This window comes from Propithecus coquereli, unplaced genomic scaffold, assembly GCF_000956105.1.
Source record: "Propithecus coquereli isolate 6110/MARCELLA unplaced genomic scaffold, Pcoq_1.0 Scaffold644, whole genome shotgun sequence".
Taxonomy (NCBI): domain Eukaryota; kingdom Metazoa; phylum Chordata; class Mammalia; order Primates; family Indriidae; genus Propithecus; species Propithecus coquereli.
Window position 1 is genome coordinate 872,439 of NW_012152441.1, and position 22,814 is coordinate 895,252.

Sequence of the window (22,814 nt, forward strand, 5' to 3'; positions counted from 1 at the left end):
GAGGTAGTTGTGGCAGTAGCAGGAAAAGCCATACAATGGGAATCGCTCCAACCAAGAATGATCTAACGGAGGAGATGTCCACAGAGACCGTCGGGCTCAGCGCTGGGCAGGGGCGAGGATCTGGAAAATAAAGCCCTGCGCTCTTGCACAGCTGACCTGTGAAGATGGCTCTTCTCCCCAGATAAGCCCATAAATTCATCGTCAAAGCTGTTTCTGGACAGCAGGGACTTTGTAATGTTTGGTGCTCCATTCCCAACACTTAGAGCAGAGCCAGCGCAGAGAAGACCTTCGTAGACATGTGTGGAATGAACGAAGGGCTCGGGCAAACACGTGTGAAATTGCGCGCCCTGCCACTTCGCTTGAGCATCCTGAGAGCTCCCGTCCGCGCTGCCTCGCGTCAAAGGTCGTGTGATGGATGATTGTAATTGACTTCCCTGTTTCCCTCTTGAAGGACACATAGGTCTGATTCCATTTTTTATTATTGTGGGTGAAAAACGTCTTTAGCATCTAGCTTTCTTGCCATGAGTTTTTAATGCCCTTTGAAATGCGGCTTTTGCACACAGAAACAATTACTTGAGGTTACTTTAGAATCCACATTTATTAATGCTACAAAGTTAAAGACCTGGTTTTTCTCTTCTCTTTCACCTAGAATTTATGAATTTTATTATTCTCTTTAGATTCAATTATTAAGCCTTTATTTGCAAAAGATACGGTGTTTTGTACTTAGTAATTAATTTAGTAAATTTTAACTTTCACCTTTAAGATAACCTTTGAACAACTAAATTGGTCAGACCAAGGATACCACTTTCAGTGATCGGTTCCGTTTACAACGTAAACTCCCTTACACATAATTTAAAGTTGTACATATAGTGAACATCAAGTGCTCAGACTTTGCTCTCAGACGCAGGGTCAGGGCCTGGTGTCAGGACCTGGTTCTGTTCACTGCAGTGTTCCCCATGCCAAAAAGAGTGCCTGACGTCCACAAACTTGATTAAATGAGGGGACATTCATGGTCTTAGTAAATTTCTCTCTTTTACCTTTTAACTAAAAAAGAAATCAGTAACTCAGCTACACATTTTAAATTGGAATCAAGGCTGGAATGTAAGAATAACTTGCCAAATTTTCTTAACTACTACAAATGCCTTTAATGCCAAATACATAGATTATTCTGGAGCTAAACACAAAATGTTAAAATTTACATGGTCGATTGGGGTTACAGGCACCACTAAGGCAATAAGAACGTCATCTCAGGCAAGTAGGGGTCCCCCCTGGGCTCCGTGGGCAGGAGGTTGTGGCTGGGATGAGAGGGCGTGCCCGGCCCTGCACATCCTCCCCAGCCTCTTGGGGCTGCACCGCCAGCTTCCAGTCCCAGACTCGGTCCTCTGATCCGAACAAAGGGAAGACTTCACCACCTCGCGCCATTCAACTAATCTGTTAATGTCAGGTCCTTTTCTGAAAAAGCTTTCCCCATTCCACCGCTCATGCAGACTAGAATGCTTAAAAATAGTAAAATGCCAGCCTGTTAGAGTCTGCCTATATTTCATGTTTTTGTCTCCTTTTAAAGTCACAACTCTAAAGCTATATTATTCAGTTGATTTTGAGACAAGTGTAACATTTTTTATGGCTAAGGTACGTATGGTCAAAAGCATGTACCATGCCATGTGTGACTCGCAGGACTGACTCCTACAGAGTTCCAGGTTTTACTTGATCTTTGCTGGCAAAGTGTATTACTGTTGTTTTAAATTTAATAATTGCTAGATGGAAAAGGACATATTATTTTAAAATTCTTATTCCTTCAATTGTGTGTGTATCTTTATTGATCCATTTGAAAGTAAGTTGTGGATATCACGATCGTATACCTAAAGCAATTTAGCATATGCCCCTCAAAATGAAGGTATTCATGCTATGAACGTATAGCATTATCACACCATCAAAATCACACTTTCTAGAATGTTATGTAGTATTTCATCTTCTCATCTCCCCAAATGCCGTTAAGTTGTCTTTTACAGCATTTGTTTTTGAAACCAAGATCATATACTGCATTTGGTTGTTGTTTCTTTTTCTTTTGAGACAATGTCTTGCTCTGTTGCCTGGGCTAGAGTGCAGTGGCATCATCATAGCTCACTGCAGCCTCAAACTCCTGGGCTCAAGCAATCCTCCTGCCTCAGCCTCCCAAGTAGCTGGGACTACAGGTGTGTGCCACCATGCCTGGGTAATTTTTGTAGTTTTTGTAGAGATGGAGTCTCGTTATGTTGCCCAGGCTGGTCTTGAACTCTTGGGCTCAAGCAATTCTCCCGCCCTAGCCTCCCAAAGTGCTAGGATTACAGATGTGAACCACTATGCCTGGTCACGGTGGCTGTTTCTTTAGTCTTTGTTAACTCAGAACAGTTCCCTCACCTTTATTATAATTCTTAAAATTTTAAACTTTAAATTTAAAGCTTTTTATAAAAAGCTTTAAGTTTCAGAAATACAGAGAAGTTGCAAAAATTGTACAAAGACTTCCCATATACCTTCCCCAAATGTTAACATTTTACCAAACTTGCTGTATTGTGCTCCCTCTTTCCCTGTCTCCTTTTCTCCCTCTATGATATATATGTATTTAATATATACACACACATATTTAAACATTTGAGAAAGTAAGTTGCAGATATGGCACCCTTTCCCAGCTACATACTTGAGCATTTCAAAAATCAGGATCCTCTCAGTTAGCCGTAGCACGGTAGTGGAAGTCAGGAAAGTAACATCGATGCAGTACTATCATCTGCTCTGGCTTTATTCAGATTTTGCCATTTGTCTCACTAATGAGTTTTATAGCAAAGCAGAGCATTTTTTAGGGTCTCAGACCCAGTGCAGAATCACACATTGTTTACCTGTCATTTCTCTCTAGCCTGGGGGAGGTCCTTAGCCTGTCTTTCATGATCTCAGCATTTCTAAAGACCGTCGGCCGGATGCTTTGCGGCACGCCCTCAGTGTGGGTCTGTGTGTGCGTCCCGAGAGCCACACTCCTGGCTGGCCTTCTGGGCAGGCCTGCGCGGACGCCCAGTGCGCTGTCCTTTTCTGTGCATCCTGTCAGGAGGCCCGCGATGTCATTTCCACCCTTTTAACGCCTTAACCAGGTGTTTTTTGCCAGGTCTCTCCACTGTAGGCTTACTGTTTTTCCCTTTGTCATTAACAAGCCTCTTGTGGCAGGTGTTTTGAGACTGCAGGCCTTCCCTGTTCCTCGCCGTACTTCCCGGCTGGTGCCAGCGCCCACTGGGGATCCCGCCTGAAGCAGCGATCGCTGCTGGCTGCCGAGTGGTGATGTTTGAATGTGGTTATCCTTCTCTACACGTTAGGGAACTACTGAAATTTAGAGATTTCCCTTTCCCCCCATTTATTCATTTATGTATTTATATTATTAAAGAAAAAGTTACTCTGCCCCTTGTTAAGGGTGGTAAGGCAGACTTTAGTCAGGACTGTCATGGTAGGTATAGGGACCACTGCAGTGGGGCTTTGCAGTAGCGGGGAGAGATTCGGCTCAACTCTGAATACAAGGACAAATGGGAATTTATAGCCAAGGAGCAGGGTTGGGGGGGGGGGTCTGTGGATGGAAAATTACTAAGAGGAAATACTAGGGGTTGGGAGATTCTTGCTAAACCGGCCTGACAGAATTCTTGCTGAAGGCAGGCAAGTATGCTCAGACATCACTTGGGGGATGGCAGGGGATGAGGAGTTTGATTATATATTGATGGCATTCAGGTATCAAGGATGGGAGGTTTTGGCTAAAACGACCTGATGCAGGTTTCTTGCTAAAATAGGCAATACAAAGGTAAACATGAAAGTCCAAAAGTCGACGCCTAGTTGGGAAGAGGATTCAGAGGAGCCTGATTGGAGTTAGCCTAGGATAGACTCTTTGTCAGTATCAGCATGGACTCGTGGATTCTTATTTTAGTTCCAGTTACAGTCATATTTTTGCTCTAATTTTTCAAATTTGGCCAGTGGGAGCTCCTGCAAGACGGTTTGTCCATCCCTTTGACATGTCTCCATAATTTTTTGAGCCCAACAAATTCTAGGCTCATCTTGTACTTTTCCTTTCCCAGCTCTGGAATTGAATCAGCCTTTTCTCTAAGGACCCTTGGTTCCTTTTATTGGAAAATGATATCACACCCAAAATGTAAGTGTAAAATGTTCATTACTACTGGGGTATCATTACTTCTAGGCCCTCTCAGTGGACAGAGCTAGGCAGTTGGGTGTGCATGTTTTCACATATGTGTATGTACATGCGTATATGTATGTGATATACACACTTCTGTATCTGTTTTTTTTGTTTTAAGAGACAGTATCTCTGTTGCCTAGGCTGGAGTGCAGTGGCACAATCATAGCTTGCTACAACCTTGAACTCCTGGGCTCAGGTGTTCCTCCTGCCTCAGCCTCCTGAGTAGCTGGGACTACAGATGGGTGCCACCATGCCCGGCTAATTTTTAAAATGTTTTTTTAGAGTCTTGCTATATTGCTCGGCTGGTCTTGAATTTCTGGGCCCAGGTGATCCTCCCACAGTGCTGGGGTTACCGGTGTGAGCCACCACACTCGGCTGTCCGAATCTATTTCTGTTTCACTCTCAGTTAAAAGCCCTGAACTCACATGGAGCTCATGCGGGAACTCTGTCCCCATCCCAGCACCACAGGGTGCATCCTCGCCTCTCCACTCCGTCTCTGTCAGTCACTGAGAACCTGGCTCTCAGTGTGCACCATATATTTATAGTCTTTTCAAACTAGAACAGCTTTCCCAATCTTCAGAAAACTCCTACATGTTTAACCTTTAACTAAAAAAAAAAAAAAAACACGGAACCCAAGGAGGTATACTTTTTACATCTAAGAGTTACTTGATTATTCTTTGTTGGCGCAGGTGTGGCTCTTTGTAGGTGTTCTGTGGGACGTGTTTGTGACTTACTACCTAAGTGAAGTGGTAGCCTGTTGTCACTGGCAGGAATAATGCCTGCTCTGTGCGTGCTGGGGGACCAATGCAGAAATGCAGTGGTGCCACCTCCACACCTCTGTGCCTTTCCTGTGCAGATGAGCATTGCGTCTACTTCTAGGGCAGGGAATAAACACATGGCACGTGTGAGTGCACACGCGTGGGTGTGGTGTGTGCATGTTCTTACAGGAGATGCAAGGTCTCTGGGTCAGCTCTTCCTCCCACCCCAACTCCCTGCAGGGCGATATGAAGGCCAGATGTTCACTCCAGGAGAGAAATCCCAAAATTATGAGACTGAACTCATAGGGTGCCTGAACACGGACCCGTCCTGCCCACTGTCGAAGGAGAGAGCAAGTGTGTGTGTGTGCACGCACGCACATGAGAGCTCTTCACTCAGGATGTGAGTAGGGCAGGGTCCCTAGTGTCCCTGCTCTGGAACGTAAAGAGGTGGGAGTCTAGTCTCCTGAGCGATACTCTTGACCCCACCTTCCCAGGCGTGTCTGTTGGTCCATCATCCTTTCACCACGTTTGCTCAGGGAGCCTGGATGGTGAGACTTGAAAATATCCATGGAGAAATGTCTCCCAACAAAGTGGCCGACCGCACTGGCTCTGGCTGCCCCCAGGTGCTCATGCCGGACGTCCGTTGAGTTGCGGCTGTTTGGAAGCTGGCACAACAGCGTGGGAGCCAGTACGCATTATGGAAACCAGTAAATGAGTAGAGATGTTGACTCTCTGGCACCGCTGTTTCTAGACTGACGTGACTTTTGACATAGAACTGTCTACTGTGGGGTCTGATTTAGGTTTGGCCACATCCTGGGAGATGAACATCAGTGACGTTGACGACGGAAGCTCACTTATCACTTGGACTCTGTTTACCCAGCATGGCCAGGGAAGGGACCCAGCCGCATAGGGGAGTTATTGTCTTTTTCTTTTCTCTGGCTATTTTTGGATGGAAGTGTTAGAAGTAGCGCTCATTTCCATCTTGATGAGGCTCAGACTTTCAGAGACTTGCACCTCCGTGTGGCTGATGGCTGCAAACCTCCACTTCTCAGGTTCCGTGTTGGCTCCCTCATTTCTGGGCCCAGCGGCCCAGCTTCAGTTGCCTTCTCCGGAAGGTGAGTTCATATTTCCCTCCTGTACGTGTAAGATCAAATACAGTAGACTGCGATGCATCCCCCTGACATAGAGGTGCTGAGGAAACATTCGCTTTCCTTGCCCGTGCCCTTTGTTTCTTTTTCTCCAGTAGATTGTCCCGCGAGCCCTCTCCTGACTGTTGTCCAGCAGCTGTCTCCTGGCCTCGTGCTCGAGCCAGCAGCTGCCTTGTCGGTGGAGGTGACACAGACACAGAGCCTGGCCTCGGCAGCCTGAGGCTCCAGCAACCGCTTAAATAGCAGTACCGGTTAAAACTGGCTGTAAGCGGAACAAGGAGACACGGGATGAAGGCAAGCAGAGCTGTTGTAAATTACGGTCCAGATATGTGTTAGCTCATTGGTTCGTTTCAGGTTAAGCTTATGATTCATTCTTCTGGGAACATTTTTATTTAGTACCTACTGCACATCAGAGACTGGGCCAGTTGTGATGCAGCAAGACGGGGCTCTTGGCCCTCCAGGAGGAGCCTGCGGTCTCCGTCAGCAACGGGAATTCCGCAGGCCGAGCAGAGGCTGCTGTGTGCAGGCCCCAACGCTAGGGGAGCGCGACTCACTGGAGACTCTGGAGAGGGTGACGTGGGTGGTGCAGCGAGTTCCTGAGCTGGCCTGCAGAGGAGGGGGTGTGTGGGCAGAGCTGCCAGGCTGAGGAGGACCTGGGTGGGAGGGAGCACGGCATCTGGAGACTGTTCACACAACTCCCAGGGCAGGGAAGGGCCAGTGAGGGGTGCTGGTGCCTGAGGGTGGGGGTTGGGCAGAGGCGATTTTAGGCAGGCAAGTCACATGGTCAGACTTGCAGTTTAGAAAGCTTGGAGGGGCCGGCGGTGGCTCATGTCTGTAATCCTAGCACTGCAGGAGGCCAAGGCGGGTGGATCCTTTGAGCTCAGGAGTTCCAGACCAGCCTGAGCAAGAGCAAGACCCTGAAAAAAAATAGAGAGAAATTAGATGGACAACTAAAAACATATAGAAAAAATTAGCCAGGCATGGTGGCATGTGCCTGTAGTCCCATCTACTCGGGAGGCTGAGGCAGGAGGATTGCTTGAGCCCATGAGTTTGAGGTTGCTGTGAGCTAGGCTGATGCCATGGCACTCTGGCCCTGGACAATAGATCGAGACTCTGTCTCAAAGAAAAAAAAAATGAAATACCACTGGCCGGGGGAAAAAAAAGAAAGCTTGGAGGATCTGCTGGAGGAAGGCAGGACTAGAGGCTCACACAACCAGCAGGAGGCCATTGCGGCTATCACAGTGTGGGGTGACGGTGCCGTGCTGGAGCCACTGCACTGGTCAGGGCGACAGGTGGAAGCAAAGCTGGAGGTCAGGGCTTTGGAGCAGAGCCAGGTTTGGATCAAGGCAAGGCCACTGGGAGATGTGCAGTGACAAGTTTGCAGATACGTGGGGTGTCGGGGAAAAGAGGACAAGTTCGATGATGATTCTACAGTTCGTGAAGAGTTTCTTCACATTTTCTAATTGCACACACTCTATTTCCTGCGTGGCCAGTAGCCGGTGTACCAGGCTTCTGTCGAAAGTGGTTTCCAGCCTTTGCTGCTACGAGTGGCTGTTGTGTCGTGTCCATAGGATCACCCCGGCACTGGCACTGGGACTGCTCGGTCACTCACGGCCCTTCCCCTGCAGGCTCTCCTGACCCCCACCGGCCATGCCTGGCCCTCAGCCATCCTTCACGTGGCCGGCACTCCCGCCTCCTGGCCTCCCTCCTCCACGAGGTTTCAGGGCCTCCATGTGGTTCCACTCGTGGCCCAATGCCTCCTGTCTCTTCCTGGGTGGCCTCACCCAGCTTAGGGCTTTACACACTGTGTTCATTTGCTAGGGCTGCTGGGACAAATTAACACACACTGGGCAGATTAAACACAGACATTCATTCTCTCATGGTCTGGAGGCCAGGAATCTGAGATCCACGTGTCAGCAGGGCTGCGCTCCCTCCGAAGGCTTCAGAGGAGGGTCCTTCCTGCCTCTTCCAGCTTCTGGCAGCCCCAGCGATCCTTGGCCTTCTGCGGCTTGCAGACTCATCTTCACATGGTGCTCCCCTCTGTGTACCTCAAGTCTTCCTCCCCCGTCTCTTGTAAGGTCGAGTCACGGGGATCTGAAATCTGGGGTGGTCTCATCTCGAGATCGTAACATAATTCCGTCTGTGAAGACTCTGTTTCTAAATAAGGTCCCGTTCACAGGTACTGGGAGTTAGGGCCTGGACTATCTTTTTGGAGGACACAGTTCAACCCTCTGTACATGCTAACCATACTCTGCTGACACCCAGGTTTGTCTTTCTAGCTTAGACTCCCTTGCTTGGACTTTCCGCATGGCCGTCTGAGGAGCATCTCAAACCTAAATGTCCCACCTCCCTCTCCCCTCTCAGGCCACAGAGGCGGCTCCTCCCCTGTCTGCTGCCACTCGGGACCTGCGGCTCTGCTCTCCCAGGCTCTCGCGGAGAACCTCCAACCCATCCCTGACCTCCACCCTGCCCCGGTCTGTCTGCAGGCCCTGGGCTCCACCCACACTCCTGCTTTGCCAGAGCCCACGGCCCTGCCCTGACCATGGCCGCAGCTGCCCCGGCTCCCCTGTGCCCCCAAGTCACACAGTCAGGGCATAGGCCTCCTCATCCTTTGTTCAAACCTTCCTGTCTGCTCAGAGACCCAGAGTCTTCACTGTGGCACGTAGACTCTGGTTTCGTCTCGTGTCACCAGGTAGGTCACTTCCCTCCTCCACCACTCTGCCCCGCCACACCTGTCTCGGGTGGCTCCGCCTGCACGCATCAGGTCCCTCCTGCAGAGCCCTTCCAGTCCCCCACCTCACATCAAGATATTTACCTGCGTACTTGTCGACAGGATTGTGCCTGTGCCCCTCCTCATGTACTCACGGACCTCCCCTCCCGGTGTACTCTCTGACCTCCCCTCCCCGTGTACTCACCGACCTCCCCTCCCCGTGTACTCACCGACCTCCCTCCCCGTGTACTCACCGACCCCGCCCTCCCTCCCGGTGTACTCCATGACCTCCCCTCCCCGTGTACTCGCCGACCTCCCCTCCCCGTGTACTCACCGACCTCCCCTCCCCGTGTACTCCATGACCTCCCCTCCCCGTGTACTCACCGACCTCCCCTCCCGGTGTACTCCACGACCTCCCCTCCCCGTGTACTCACCGACCTCCCCTCGTGTACTCACCGACCTCCCCTCCCCGTGTACTCACGCACCTCCCCTCCCGGTGTACTCCACGACCTCCCCTCCCCGTGTACTCTCCGACCTCCCCTCCCCGTGTACTCACCGACCTCCCCTCCCGGTGTACTCGCCGACCTCCCCTCCCCGTGTACTCACCAACCTTCCCTCCCAGTGTACTCACCCTGCTCCTCCCCGTGTACTCACCGACCTCCCCTCCCCGTGTACTCTGCAACCTCCCCACCCGGTGTACTCGCCGACCTCCCCTCCCTGTGTGCTCACTGACCTCCCCACCCAGTGTACTTGCCGACCTCCCCTCCCCGTGTACTCACCCTGCTCCTCCCCACGCACCCCTGACCGCTTATTCCCTGTGTACGTGTTCTGTGTGTGCGTGTGCCCCCAGAGCCCTCTGCGTCGCTGGACAGGAGAGTTCCCAGCGCACGGCAGGCATTTGCAGAAGGCTGCAAGGAATGATCTTTGGCCACCATGGTTCCTTATAAAGTCACATTATATGACCGCCCCACCCCCCGCACACACGCCAAGTCCTCAGGCCCTGAGAGGCTGTGGTTCCTCGTGACGGCCACAGAACCAGGAGGTCTGTGTCCCTCCTGCTGAGGTTGAGTCCCAGCTCAGCCTCTGGCTAGCTCCGTGGCCTTGGCCACATGCCTCAGGTTCCCAGATGTAAAGGGGCACCCCAGGAGTGCCTCCCTCCAGGGTGGGGTGAGGGCAGATCGAGCCAAGATGTGTCAGGGGCTTGGGTGGTGGCCGGACTGCTGCCTCCACTCTGCTGCGCTGTTCCTGTTAACTGTCTCATTTAGGACATGCTTCTGTTCCTTCCCCATTGTGCTTGGCTGGGACTGGGTTTGCTTCTATGTAGCAGTGTCCTGCTGCAGGGCTCCCCAACCTTTTTGGCATCGGGGACTGATTTCATGGGAGACAGGTTTTCCACAGCTGGGGAGTGGCGATGGTTTCAGGATGATTTGAGTGCTTTACATTTATTGTGCAGTCAAACCTCTCTGCTAACGATAATCTGTATTTGCAGCCGCTCCCCAGCGCTAGCGTCACCGCCTCAGCTCCACCTCGGATCATCAGGCATTAGATTCTCATAAGGAGCACAACCTAGATCCCTCGCACGTGCAGTTTACAGTAGGGTTCACGCTCCTGTGAGAATCTAATGCCACCGCGGATCTGACAGGAGGCGGAGCTTACACAGTGATGCGAGTGATGGGGATCGGCTGTAAATACAGGTGAAGCTTCGCTCTCGCCTGCCACTCACCTCCTGCTGTGTGGCCCAGTGGAATCCTAACAGGCCATCGACCAGCACCAGTCCACGGTCCGGGGATTGGGTACCACAGTCCCACTGTGTTGCTTCCCCTGGGGACCTCTGGTGCTCTTGCTTGTACTGGACAAGTGGCACAACCACCTTTGAGCTCCACATGACCTTCTCTGCATAGCCTCGACTCTGAGTCTCTGTGACTCGCCCCAGATGTCACTGTCCTGGGCCAGCTGCAGTTGAGCCTGGCTGCCCTGCACCGGCACTGCAGTGCCTTTCTGCATCCACATTTCGGGTGGCCGTTGTGTCCCTGGCCCCTTGCTGCAGCCTACGAGTGATATTTCAAGGTTTTATGTTCAGGGTTTTATGTCATTAAGCAAACGAGCCACTGTTGACATATTTGTATTACGTGCCCGTGTTTAGCAGAGTGCTTAGCGCAGCCTGCCTATCTGGGTTCTATGCCCTGGCTGGTCCCTCTCTTCGGAACACCAGTCTTCCTGATCTCAGCGTGTCATTCCGGTCTCGGCTGAAATGACAACATCCCAGGGAGGCCTGCCCTGAACGCACGCCCAGGCAAGGGACCCATGGCCCTCTCTCACTCGGCGCTGTGCTCCTGGGTGTGCTGCTACCTGGTGCTTCCCCCGCATGTTGTCCCCTGCTCGCCTGCCTGCCCTGCTCCGGGACAGCAGGGGCTCACCTGTCTTGCTGCTGCTGCGCGCGAGGACCTGGCGGTATTTAGCAGACGTGTTGGGTGGTGAACGCAGGGGGCTGAAAATGTAACAGCAAGTCAGGGCCCGGCACAATGAGGTAAGTCATTGCTAAGTACGTGAGATGCTGCTAGGCAAGATTTGGCTTAGAACATAGTGTTAAAGATGATTTTTTCCTCTCCATGTAAAAATGTGTATTTTTAAAAAGTTATATGGATGCTGTGGAATAAAGGAGACCAAACACACTCTCTGCCTCTTGACTGATGCCCTTGTCCTTTTGTCCCCAGACTCCATGTGCCGTCACTCAGGATGATCTGACTTCTCGTGCAGCCCTCGGGAACCATGATGGCCACACAGACGCTGAGCATAGACAGCTATCAGGACGGGCAGCAAGTGAGACTTGAACTTCGTTCTGCATTCTGAGTACAGCCGGCCTGGCACTAAAACACAGACAGTGCTTTGTGTTTAGAATTCAGTTTCCATGAGGTTGCATATTCAATTTTAAGTATGGTGTGCACCTACTCTATGTTGGTGTTTGGAAAGATAAACTGTAGAATTATTCATATTATTTCCTTACGTGATACCAAGATTGCCAGTAATTTTGAACCCCACCCCTCCAAACATGTGATAGTTTTTTGGGAATTTACCTTTTTAACGTTGGTATTAATTTGTATTGTTGCTTTTAAAGAAAAGCTGGTTGGTTTTGATAATTACAGATTCCCACGTTGACCGGTCACCAATCTGAATGTCTTAGTTGATCAACTTTTTAATGGGAGTTCTGTGGTTTCATCTCCCCAGTTGTGAGCATGTGGGGGACCATCCCAGTGACGTATTTGCGAGTTCTGCTGCTTGCACTTTTACCCGTGTATGCCTGGGGTGGCACTGCCCTCCCACCGGAGATGATTTTGTTTTCCTGGAAGCTACAGTACTTGTGTTCTTGAGTATCTGGGTATTTTGACCTATGACCTGAAAGAATTGAGGAGGAGAGGGAGGCAGGAGGAGAAGCTCAGCTGAGGCACTTGGGCAAGAGTGTTTCTCCGTGTGTTCCGAACCTGCTAGACTCTGGAGCCCTGAAGCTCATTTCCAGTGAAGAGATTCAGCCCTGCCCTTTGCTTTCCTTTGCAGTGAGTTTTCTCTGTGGAGTCGGGCAGGGCAGGGTGGCTCAATGGCACCGCCCAGCATGTCTGCAGAGGGTGTTCAGGCACTAAGGGGGACTGCCTCCCTTGCCTCCCTGTCCCAGCTAATTTTTCTATTTTTCGTAGAAAAATTGCTCTTGCTCAGCCTGGTCTCCAACTCCTGAGCTCAAGCGATCCTCCTGCCTCAGCCTCCTAGAGTGCTGGGATCACAGGCCTGAGCTACCATGCCTGGCCCTTATTGGCGTTTTTAAAGTGCTTTTTGCTTCTTACAGGAATTGAGGGAGGAAAATTCCATGATGTAGTTTTAGCCTGCTTTACTAGCCTAGAAGTCCTTTAGTATTTCCAAGTGAATTGTTTTTCTAAAATGCAAATCTGTAGCCAGGCATGGTGGCACATGCCTGTAGTCCCAGCTACTCGGGAAGCTGAGGCAGGAGAATCACTTCAGCCCAGGAGTTTGAGGCTGCTGTGAGCTAGCCTGATGCCATGGCACTCTAGCCCAGGTGACAGAGTGAGACTCTGTCTCCAAAAAAAACAAATGCAAATCTAACAGTGACCCCCTGCCTGAGCCCTCCAGTGGCTCCCCATGGATTGAGGTAACCCAAACTGCCCTGTGGCGCTCTGACCACCCCCAGCCCCTCTTTTGAACTCCCTCTGCCTGCACACCTGGGCACTTCTCTGTCTGCTGTGGGTCACTGGCCCTGGGTGTTCCTGTTGCTCTGCTGCCCATCAGGTTATTTGCTCAGACCCCACGTGCCAGCAAAGACTCCCTGCCGCCCTGCTTACCCAGCCTTCCACCTGCCTCACCCTGCCTCTGACAACGTGCCCTCTCACCCCAGAAGGAGGAACAGCGACCGCTTCTGGCGCTGCCTCCTCCCAGGCAGCTGTCCCGTGTCAGTGCTTCCCCGGGACCTGGAAATCATCTTGCAAGTGTTATTTTAAACAGACATTAAAATGTGTCTACGATATAAAGATATCTTAATTGCTTAACCATTCCTCCAAGGTTGAACATTTAGTTTTAGTTTTCTCTTTTTCCACAATCATTTAAAAATTACTGAAATAAATCTTTTACGGCTTTTTATACATACTATCGTATTCCTCTCCAGAAATACTATGCTCGATTGGGGTTTGGTTGCTTTTATTTTTTAAGAGAAGGAGAAAAACAGTTTCTCAGGTATTTTATACCATCTAAAGGCGGCAGTAGGAGGAAAGTCGTCTCCTCTCGCTGGAGGGAAGAGGGCACAGCCCGTCCCCCTCCCCCCAGGCTGGTTCCTCCAGGGGCAGAGGTATGGCCAGGCCTTGGGCCTGAAGAAGCTGAGGTCAGGACAATTTCATCTGCCGCTCATGGGTAATTAGTAGTTTACTGGAGCAAAATTTTTTTGTAAACTGAATTCTTTGTTTAAGGACTTAAATGCTTTTACCTAAGTGGCAAACACATAGCTTGTTTAAAGCAATTTAAATGATAGTATCTTTAAGACTTTAAGTAAACACATCTGGCCTTTATATTCTGAATTCGTGACATTTCTTAACATTTTTATAGCTTATGTATTTGATATTTGAGGTATATATGGGAGAATTTCATCCCTGTCACAAATATGTAGTATATTAGGTTTGATTTGTTTTTATGATACAATAAGAGCTTGGACTATTTCTTTATACTTCATACTTCTCTTACTTGTATTCTAGTATTATTTTTTTGTTGTCGTTTTTGTTTTGTTTTTTGATTGAGACGGGGTCTCACTTTGTTGCCCAGGCTGGTCTTAAACTCGTGGTCTCAAGCTATCCTCCTGCCTTGGCCTCCCAGAGTGCTGGAATTACAGGCCTGAGCCACCGCGCCTGGCCATGTAGTATTATTAAAAGTGAGGATACATAGCAGGAATTCCCTTCAATGGTGTATAGTTACTATGGTTTTAAAAATCATGAGTATTTAGGAGATATTGGTTGGTCATCTCAGTTCTTTAACAGTTTTGGAATTTAACCTTTATTTTATCTATTTTTAAAGCACATTAAATTCAAGAGAGTTTTGTTGGCAATATTCCCTATGTATTATTGCCAGTCATATAACTGTCTGGCAATTTGCCATTCTGATTGCATTCCTGTTGGAGAATAGAATACTTAGCGGTTTATTTTGTGTCTGGTAACAAAAATTGTCCTCCTCCTTTGCAGATGCAAGTAGTAACAGAGTTAAAGACAGAGCAAGATCCAAACTGCTCTGAACCTGATGCGGAAGGAGCAAGCCCTCCCCCTGTGGAGTCTCAGACCCCGATGGACGCAGACAAGCAGGCCATTTATAGGTAGCCCGCGAGGAGGTGTGGGGCGGGGCTTTCGCAGGAGGAAGAGAGCGGAAAACCGCGTTGGGTGGAGCACTAGAGCCACTGCCGGGCAGAGCGGAGATGACGTGAGAACTGCCTGGGTTAAAATCCTCTCAGATTAAGATGTTATTTCTAAAATCTAAAAAAAAGTTTTGAAATGTAAACTACATTTTAGATAACCTTGTAAAGGAAATCTTTAGGCCCAGATGGTTTTCCTGGGGAGTTCTGCTGAACATATAAAGAAGAAAAGAACAGCAAGTCCACACAGGCTCTTCCCGAAAATAGAAGGGGAAGGAATGCTTCCCAGCTCATTTTGTGGTTTGAGCATCACTCCGATAGTAAAACCAGACAGAGATGACACAAAACAAGAAAAATACGGACCAGTATTCCTCATGAACTTAGATGTAAAAATCATCAATAAAATATTAACAAGTCAAATCTAGCAGTGTATAAAAAGAATGATACCCAGTGACCAAGTGGAGTTTATCCCAGGAAGGCAAGACTGGCTTGGGTTGTGGAAGTTATTCAGTGGCCAGGGAAATGAACATGGAAGCCATGAGGAGGTACCACTATGCATCTATTAGAACGGCTAAAATGAAAAAAGTGATCAAACCAAGTATTGGCAAAGAGTGCTGAGCACCTGGAACTCCTGTGCGTCGCTCATGGGAATGCCGACGGGCTGTCAGTATGGACGGTGGTGTGTCCTCTCTTACAAACATGCGCATTTCATATGGCCCGGCCATCCCCAGTACTCCTGGGTGTCTGCTCTGGAGAAATGAAAAGTGAAATTCACACAAAATCCTATGTATGAATTTTTTTTAATGTGGTAAAATATATATAACGAAATTTATCATCTTAACCTTTTTGGGCGTACAGTTCATTGGTGTTAAGTTCGTTCACATTGTTGTACAACCATCACCACCATCGATGTCCAGAACTTCTTCATCATCCCAAACCGAAGCTCGGTCCCCGTTCAACACTAAGTCCCCATTTCCTCCTCCTCCTCCCAGCTCCTGGCAGCCATCATTCCACTTTCTATCTGTGAATTTCATCATTCCAGGTATCTCACATAAGTGGACTCGTACAGTATTTGTCCTCTTGTGACCAGCTTATGTCACCTAGCATAATGTCTTAAGAGTTCATCCACGTTGTAGCATGTGTCAGATTTTTCTTCCTTTTTAAGATTGAGTGACGTTTCATGGTATGTATGTGTCGCATTTGTTTGTCCATTCGTCAGTGGACACTTGGCTGTTTCCACCTTGTGACTACTGTCAACATTGCTGCTGTGGACAGTGATGTGCAGACACCTGTTCCACTGGGCACTGTTCATAATTATCAGACACTGGAAACAACCCAACTGTTTCCCAGCCGATGAATGAACAGACAAATGCATAGTAAATCCTCACTAAGCATCCGGCCTCTTGGAGTCTGTGACTTGAAGTGACACTATGTGTGACGAAGCCAGTTTGTTTTTTCTCATCAACGTGATGCTATTTGAGGACCTGCTATAGGGAGCAGCTTCCAAGAACCTGTGAAGGTTAGTGAGGACGTCCTGTGTGACCATGCAATGAAGTGTTTCTCAGTAATAAAAAGGAAGGAGCGTGGATACGTAGAACAACTTGAACTCTAGCTGCGTTATGCTGCGGGAGTGAAGCCATCCTTGAAAGGTTACATATTGTAAGGTTGCGTTTACACGGCGTTCTTGGAAAGACAAAGCTGTAGTAATGGTGACCAGCTCAGCGGTTGCCGGGGGTGGGGCGGGGGCTGCAGAGGGGGACCTGAGGTTCTCCACGTCCTGACCGCGGCGGTGCTGGCGCCAGTCTGCGCACGTGCTGAGTTCATGGGCCTGCACTTCAAGGACGGTCAGCTTCACTGGTGGATAATTTAAAAAATAAATACCATGGTCAGAATGTTTAAAAAATTGATTTCATATACCTTGGAACTAACTCAATTAAAAATGTTTTATATTGGCCGGGCGCGGTGGCTCACGCCTGTAATCCTAGCTCTCTGGGAGGCCGAAGCGGGCGGATTGTTTGAGCTCAGGAGTTTTGAGACCAGCCTGAGCAAGAGCGAGACCCCGTCTCTACTAAAAATAGAAAGAAATTAATTGGACAACTAAAAATATATAGAAAAAATCAGCCGGGCATGGTGGCACATGCCTGTAGTCCCAGCTACTCGGGAGGCTGAGGCAGAAGGATCGCTTGAGCCCAGGAGTCTGAGGTTGCTGTGAGCTGGGCTGACACCACAGCACTCTAGCCCGGGCAACACAGTGAGACTCTGTCCCAAAAAAAAAAAAAAAAAAAAATGTTTTATATTGATACATGTGGAAATGGAAAGAAAAAATAACAAAAACATTTTTTAAATAGAATAATTCCACTTAAAGTAGCTAAAAATAACAAGGAATAAACCTAGTAATAAGTATGCAAGAACTACATAGAGAATACTACGATTTTAATGAAGAATGTAAACAAAAACTTGAGATTCTTACCTCACTTTGTTCATAAAAATAAATTCCAGTTAGAGTAAAGATCCCATTGTTTATAAGATTAAAATTACATAAGAACTTAGAAGAAAATATAGAAAAATATTTGTGTAACTTTGAGTTGAGGGTGCCTTCTTAAATAAGGCACAAACTAAAAAAAAGACTGATAAATTTGAATACTTGAAAATAAACCATTTATGTGATAAAATATATCATAAATTAAGACTGGGAGAAACTGTGTGTGACATAAAGACAAAGTATTAATATCGTAAAAGTTTCAAGTGATCAATAAGAGACAGACAGACAGCCTGTGAGTGACACAGCAGGCAGGTTTCTGAAGAGGACGGTAAATGGCCAAACACACGGAAACATTCAGCAATGGAATATACTTTTGGCTCATCAGATTGGCCAAGATACGACGAGCCGGGAGAGTGGCGCCAGCCCTACCTGGGGGGACGAAGACAGCCCTGTCTCTGTGAGTGAAGTGTGACGTCCGCAGAGCATTTTGGCTCTCAGGCAACTTTTTGTTTAATTGATCACCCCATTTTCTTTTCTTGTTTTTGCTTAATTGTAGTAAAAAACACATAACAAATTTACCATCTTAACCATTTTTAAGTACACAGTTTGGTAGTATAAAGCACATTTACATTGCTGTGAAACAAATCCGAACTTTCGCATCTTGCAGATCTGAAACTCTGTACCCATTAAACAACTGTCATCTTTTCCTCCTTCCTCGCCCAGCCCCTGGCAACTACCATTCTACTTCGGTTTTTATGAACCTGACTATTTTAGAGACTTATGTATGTGGAATTATACAATATTTGTCTTTTGTGACAAATTACTTCACTTAGCATAATGTCCTCAAGGTTTATCCCTGCTGTAGCGTGTGATGGTAATAACTTGCATAGTGTGTATGCGATTCCATTTCCAGGTAGCTCTCCTGGAAGGTCATTGCATATGTACGCCGAGTCTCTCCTGCGGTGTTCGTAAACAATAATTATCTGTAAACAATCAACAATAGGTGAATGGAGGGCCGGGCGCGGTGGCTCACGCCTGTAATCCTAGCACTCTGGGAGGCCGAGGCGGGCGGATTGTTTGAGCTCAGGAGTTCGAGACCAGCCTGAGCGAGAGCGAGACCCCGTTTCTACTAAAAATAGAAAGAAATTAATTGGACAACTAAAAATATATAGAAAAAACTAGCCGGGCATGGTGGCGCATGCCTGTAGTCCCAGCTACTCGGGAGGCTGAGGCAGAAGGATTGCTTGAGCCCGGGAGTGTGAGGTTGCTGTGAGCGAGGCTGACGCCACGGCACTCACTCTAGCCTGGGCAAAAAGAGTGAGACTCTGTCTCAAAAAAAAAAAAAAAAATAGGTGAATGGTTACACTGTTGGGATTTCATACTGTGTCCTGCATTGCAGCAGTTAAGATACGGATTTCTGTGCATGGACACAGTATTTTAAGCAGCACTGGCTATGTAATTTATGGGGCCCAGTGCAAAAAGAAAGCATGGCGCTCCTTGTTCTGAATGTTTTAAGGACAGTAATAGCAGAGCCTTAAACTGAGTCAAGGCCCTGGGCAGCTCCTAAGTCTTATACCAATGAAACCAGTCCTGTTTGTGTGACATACGAACATTTTGAAGAACAAACCAAGTTACAGAACTATGGGAGGGTACAGCATCCTGTGGAAAAGGACACCCATTAAAACATTACAGCGACCACTCTGGGAGAGGGGAGGAGGGGGTGGAGTACAGTGTGGTATCCGAGAGGATTTCTGCTTGGTCTGTATGGTCTGAATTTTTTAAAGAGGTATATGTTCACTTATTGTGTAATTAAGAATAAATACCAGAGGCCAGGCGTGGTGGCTCATGCCTGTAATCCTAGCCGGGAGGCCGAGGCAGGAGGATTGCTTGAGCTCAGGAGTTGGAGACCAGCCCGAGCAAGAGCGAGACCCCGTCTCTACTAAAAATAGAAAAAACTAGCTGGGCGTGGTGGGGTGTTCCTGTAGTCTCAGCTCCTCGGGAGGCTGAGGTAGGAGGATTGCTTGATCCCAGGGGTTTGAGGTTGCTGTGAGCTAGGCTGACACCATAGCACTCTAGCCCAGGCAATAGAGTGAGACTCTGTCTCAAAATAAATAAATAAAATAAAATAAATAAATACCAGAGATACACCACTCATTACAATGACTATAATTAAAAAAACAAAAAACAGAAAATAGCAAGTGTTAAGGGTGTGGAGAGATTGGTATCCTCACACACCGTTGGTGGGAATGTAAAATGGTGCAGCTACTTTGGAAAACAGTCCTGCAGTTCCTCAAAAAGTTCAACGTAGAGTTACATATGAGCCAGCTAGCAGTTCCACTGCGTGCACATACCCGAGAGAGACGAAAACATACGTCCACACGAAAACTTGTACATGAATGTCCATGGCAGCGTTAACCGTAATAACCAAAAGGTGGAAACAACCACACGCCCATCAGCCGACGGATGGACGGGTGAAGTATGGTGCGTCCGTGTGATGGGATGTTATCTGGCCGTAAAAAGGAACGAAGTGCTGATACACGTTACAACGTTAATAAACCTCAAAAACAGACGCCAACCACCGCAGGCCACGTGCTCAGTGATCTGTTTCTGTGAAATGTCTAGATGTGTAGAGATAGAAGGTGGATTCGTGGGGGGCTGGGGCTTGGGGGAAGTGGACCCGCTGCTGATGGGCACAGGGTTTCTTTTGGAGATGATGAAAAAGTTCTAAAATCAACTGTGGCAAGGGTTGCACAGCTCTATAAATACACTAAAAACCGTTGAATTTTACACTTTAAATAGATGAATTGTGTGGTATGTAAATTGTAGCCCAACAAAGGTGTCACACAAAGTAATGCATGCATACACGCCAGACATTCTCATGGAGGTGGAAAGCATATGTTTATTCTTTTTTTTTTTTTTCCCTTCCGCAGGCATCCACTATTCCCATTGTTAGCTTTGTTGTTTGAAAAGTGTGAACAATCCACCCAGGGCTCTGAAGGCACAACTTCTGCCAGTTTTGACGTGGACATCGAAAATTTTGTAAGGAAGCAAGAAAAAGAAGGGAAACCCTTCTTTTGTGAAGATCCAGAAACTGACAATTTAGTAAGTAGAATTTTAAACTTACAATTAGAGCTTTGGACTGCTTGTAGTTCTGCTAAAGGAGGGAACCATGTCACTATAGAATAATTTATTTTATAGTGCGTGTAACTTGGATGTCTCTACGTCTTCTAGCCGTCTCTAGTCGCCCTTTACTAAGCAAATATATAATTTGAGCCTCCATCCCAACTGGTCTAGGGAATTCAGTTCTCTTCTGTGTATTTGTAAAGGTTCATTGGGGTTGATGTCTGTTCTTAAAAAAAAATAGAAAAAGAAAAATTCTTATGATATACTCAGTCCCTACTGCCTAATAGATTTTTTTTTTTTTGAGATAGAGTCTCTCTCCATTGCCTGGGATAGAGTGCCGTGGTGTCAACCTAGCTCACAGCAATCTCAAACTCCTGGGCTCAAGTGACCCTCCTGCCTCAGCCTCTGGAGTAGCTGGGGCTACAGGCACACACCACCACGCCTGGCTAATTTTTCTATTTTTTGTAGAGACGAGGTCTTGCTCTTGCTCAGGCTGGTCTCGAACTCCTGGCCTCAAGCAATCCTCTCACCTCGGCCTCTCAGGGTGCTAGGGTTACAGGCGTGAGCCACCGTGCCCAGCCACCTAATAGATTTTATAAGCAAATTATCTGACTTTGAATCTGTCTCCTCATTCCCTGAAGTGAGAGTAATGGCGCATGCCCTTTTGGGGCGATGACCAGAACTCTCTCTGCCCGAGTCTGTCGCGCATCCAACTTTCCATTGGCCCACTCCTGCCTTGGCTCAGCAGGTGGGGAGCCGGTGTCTTCTCTGCCCTTCTGGCTTGGCAGGGACCAAGGTTCTCCTGACTGGTGACTGTTCAGCACAGGGACTAGCAGAGCCCGATGCTCGGTGACTTGCTGCTGAGCGGGGACCATTCATCGCGCAAATGCGTGTGGCTCACCCCCACGGCGTTTCTAGGGAAGGAGATGAGCTGTGGGTTGTGGGCTCGCAGACATGTGGTTCTTACGAAGGTGGTTTCATGTCGATATTAGTTAGCTATTGCTGTGGGACAAATTACCCCGTTAGCAACTTAATACAAAAATAACAAACTTTTAGAAAAACTGTAAGAGAAAATCTTCAAGATCTAGGGCTAGGCAAAGCGTCCTTAGACTTGACACCAAAGTTGAACGTTACGAAAGTTAAGAACCACTGAGGAGCGGGCGTGGACGTGTTCCTGTTTATGGTGCAGAGGCAGGAGTGGCCAGCGAACGTGACTTGCCCCGCTCCGGAGTAAGCCGGTGGCGGAGCCGGCCTGGCCGTCCACGGCCCAGAGCCCGCGCTCCCGCCCTGGGACGCGCTGAGGTCGGCACCGGGCGCTGTTGTGTTCCCTGCACTCCGGATGCGGCCGGACACACAGCACTGGAACTTCAGTTTGTGCGACTTCTGACACGAGTCCGTTCTGTTATTGGCAGAAAAGGTGGTTCCATCTAGTAACTAAGAACTGGCATGTGAGACAATGATAACTTACCATGGTGCTGCTCTGTCTTGTCTGAAAGTCTTTATTTTCTCTGCTTCTAGATGGTAAAAGCAATCCAGGTTTTGCGCATTCATCTTCTTGAGCTGGAAAAGGTTAATGAACTCTGCAAAGATTTCTGCAGTCGATATATTGCTTGTCTAAAAACGAAAATGAACAGTGAAACTTTATTGAGTGGAGAGCCTGGAAGCCCATACTCCCCCGTGCAGTCCCAGGTACATGCGTTTGGGGTCCTACTTTGCCTCTCGGCCACCGCAGACACCTGCACTGATTCGTGAGACCGCCAGCCCTTTCCCAATTGCTGGGCCGTCTCAGTGGCTTTTTGCCGGGAGGACCCTGTAGATTCCCGACCTGGCCTGGTTTGGGAATGAACTCTCTCAGGGTGTGAAGTGAGTCCTCAGTCTGCGTGCTGGCCCCCCAGTCCCATGTTGATGGAGGGTACAGTACCATTAATTTCTTTCTTTTATTTCTTTGAAAAATGTTTATTATTTTAAAAAACTGTATAACACCATCTTAACTATTTTTAAGTGCACACTTTAGGGGTGTGAAGTACATCGCAGCGTTGCGCAGCCATCACCACCATCCGTCTGCAGAACTTTCCATTTTCCCAAACCGAACCTTTGCCCCCACTAAACACTAAGTCCCCATCCCCTCCTCCAGCCTCTGGCACCCCCATTTTCCTGTCTGTCTCTGTGGATGTGAGCACTCTAGGTCCTCCTGCAAGTGAAATCCTCTTGTGACCAGCTCATTTCACTTAGCAAAATGCTATTAAGTTTCATCCCCGTTGAGGCACTGTTGTACTTTAGCCATGCTCATGCTGCGTGGTGACACTCATTGTTGTTTCAAGTCTTCATTTCCCTGATGGCTAACGATACTGAACATTTTTTCATGTGCTTATATACCATCTGTATATCTTCTTTGGTAAAATGCTCCTGTGTTTTGCCCATTTTCTAATTGTTTTTTTTTAAACTGCTGAGTTTTGAGATTTCTTTGCTTATTCTCGATACTAGTTCTTTATTGGATATATGGTTTTC

The 22,814-nt window shown here is 48.0% G+C and overlaps 1 protein-coding gene across 1 annotated transcript in view; it reads left to right on the forward strand.

Moving 5' to 3' along the window:
• PKNOX1 (PBX/knotted 1 homeobox 1) overlaps positions 1–22,814 on the forward strand; it is a 67,725-nt gene that overhangs the window by 24,835 nt on the left and 20,076 nt on the right. Inside the window, exons 2-5 of the mRNA XM_012659983.1 lie at positions 11,526–11,631; positions 14,538–14,665; positions 20,114–20,285; positions 21,825–21,995. Of these exons, the coding sequence (XP_012515437.1) occupies positions 11,581–11,631; positions 14,538–14,665; positions 20,114–20,285; positions 21,825–21,995 (522 nt within the window). The 5' untranslated portion in view covers positions 11,526–11,580. The remainder of the gene's footprint in view (positions 1–11,525; positions 11,632–14,537; positions 14,666–20,113; positions 20,286–21,824; positions 21,996–22,814) is intronic.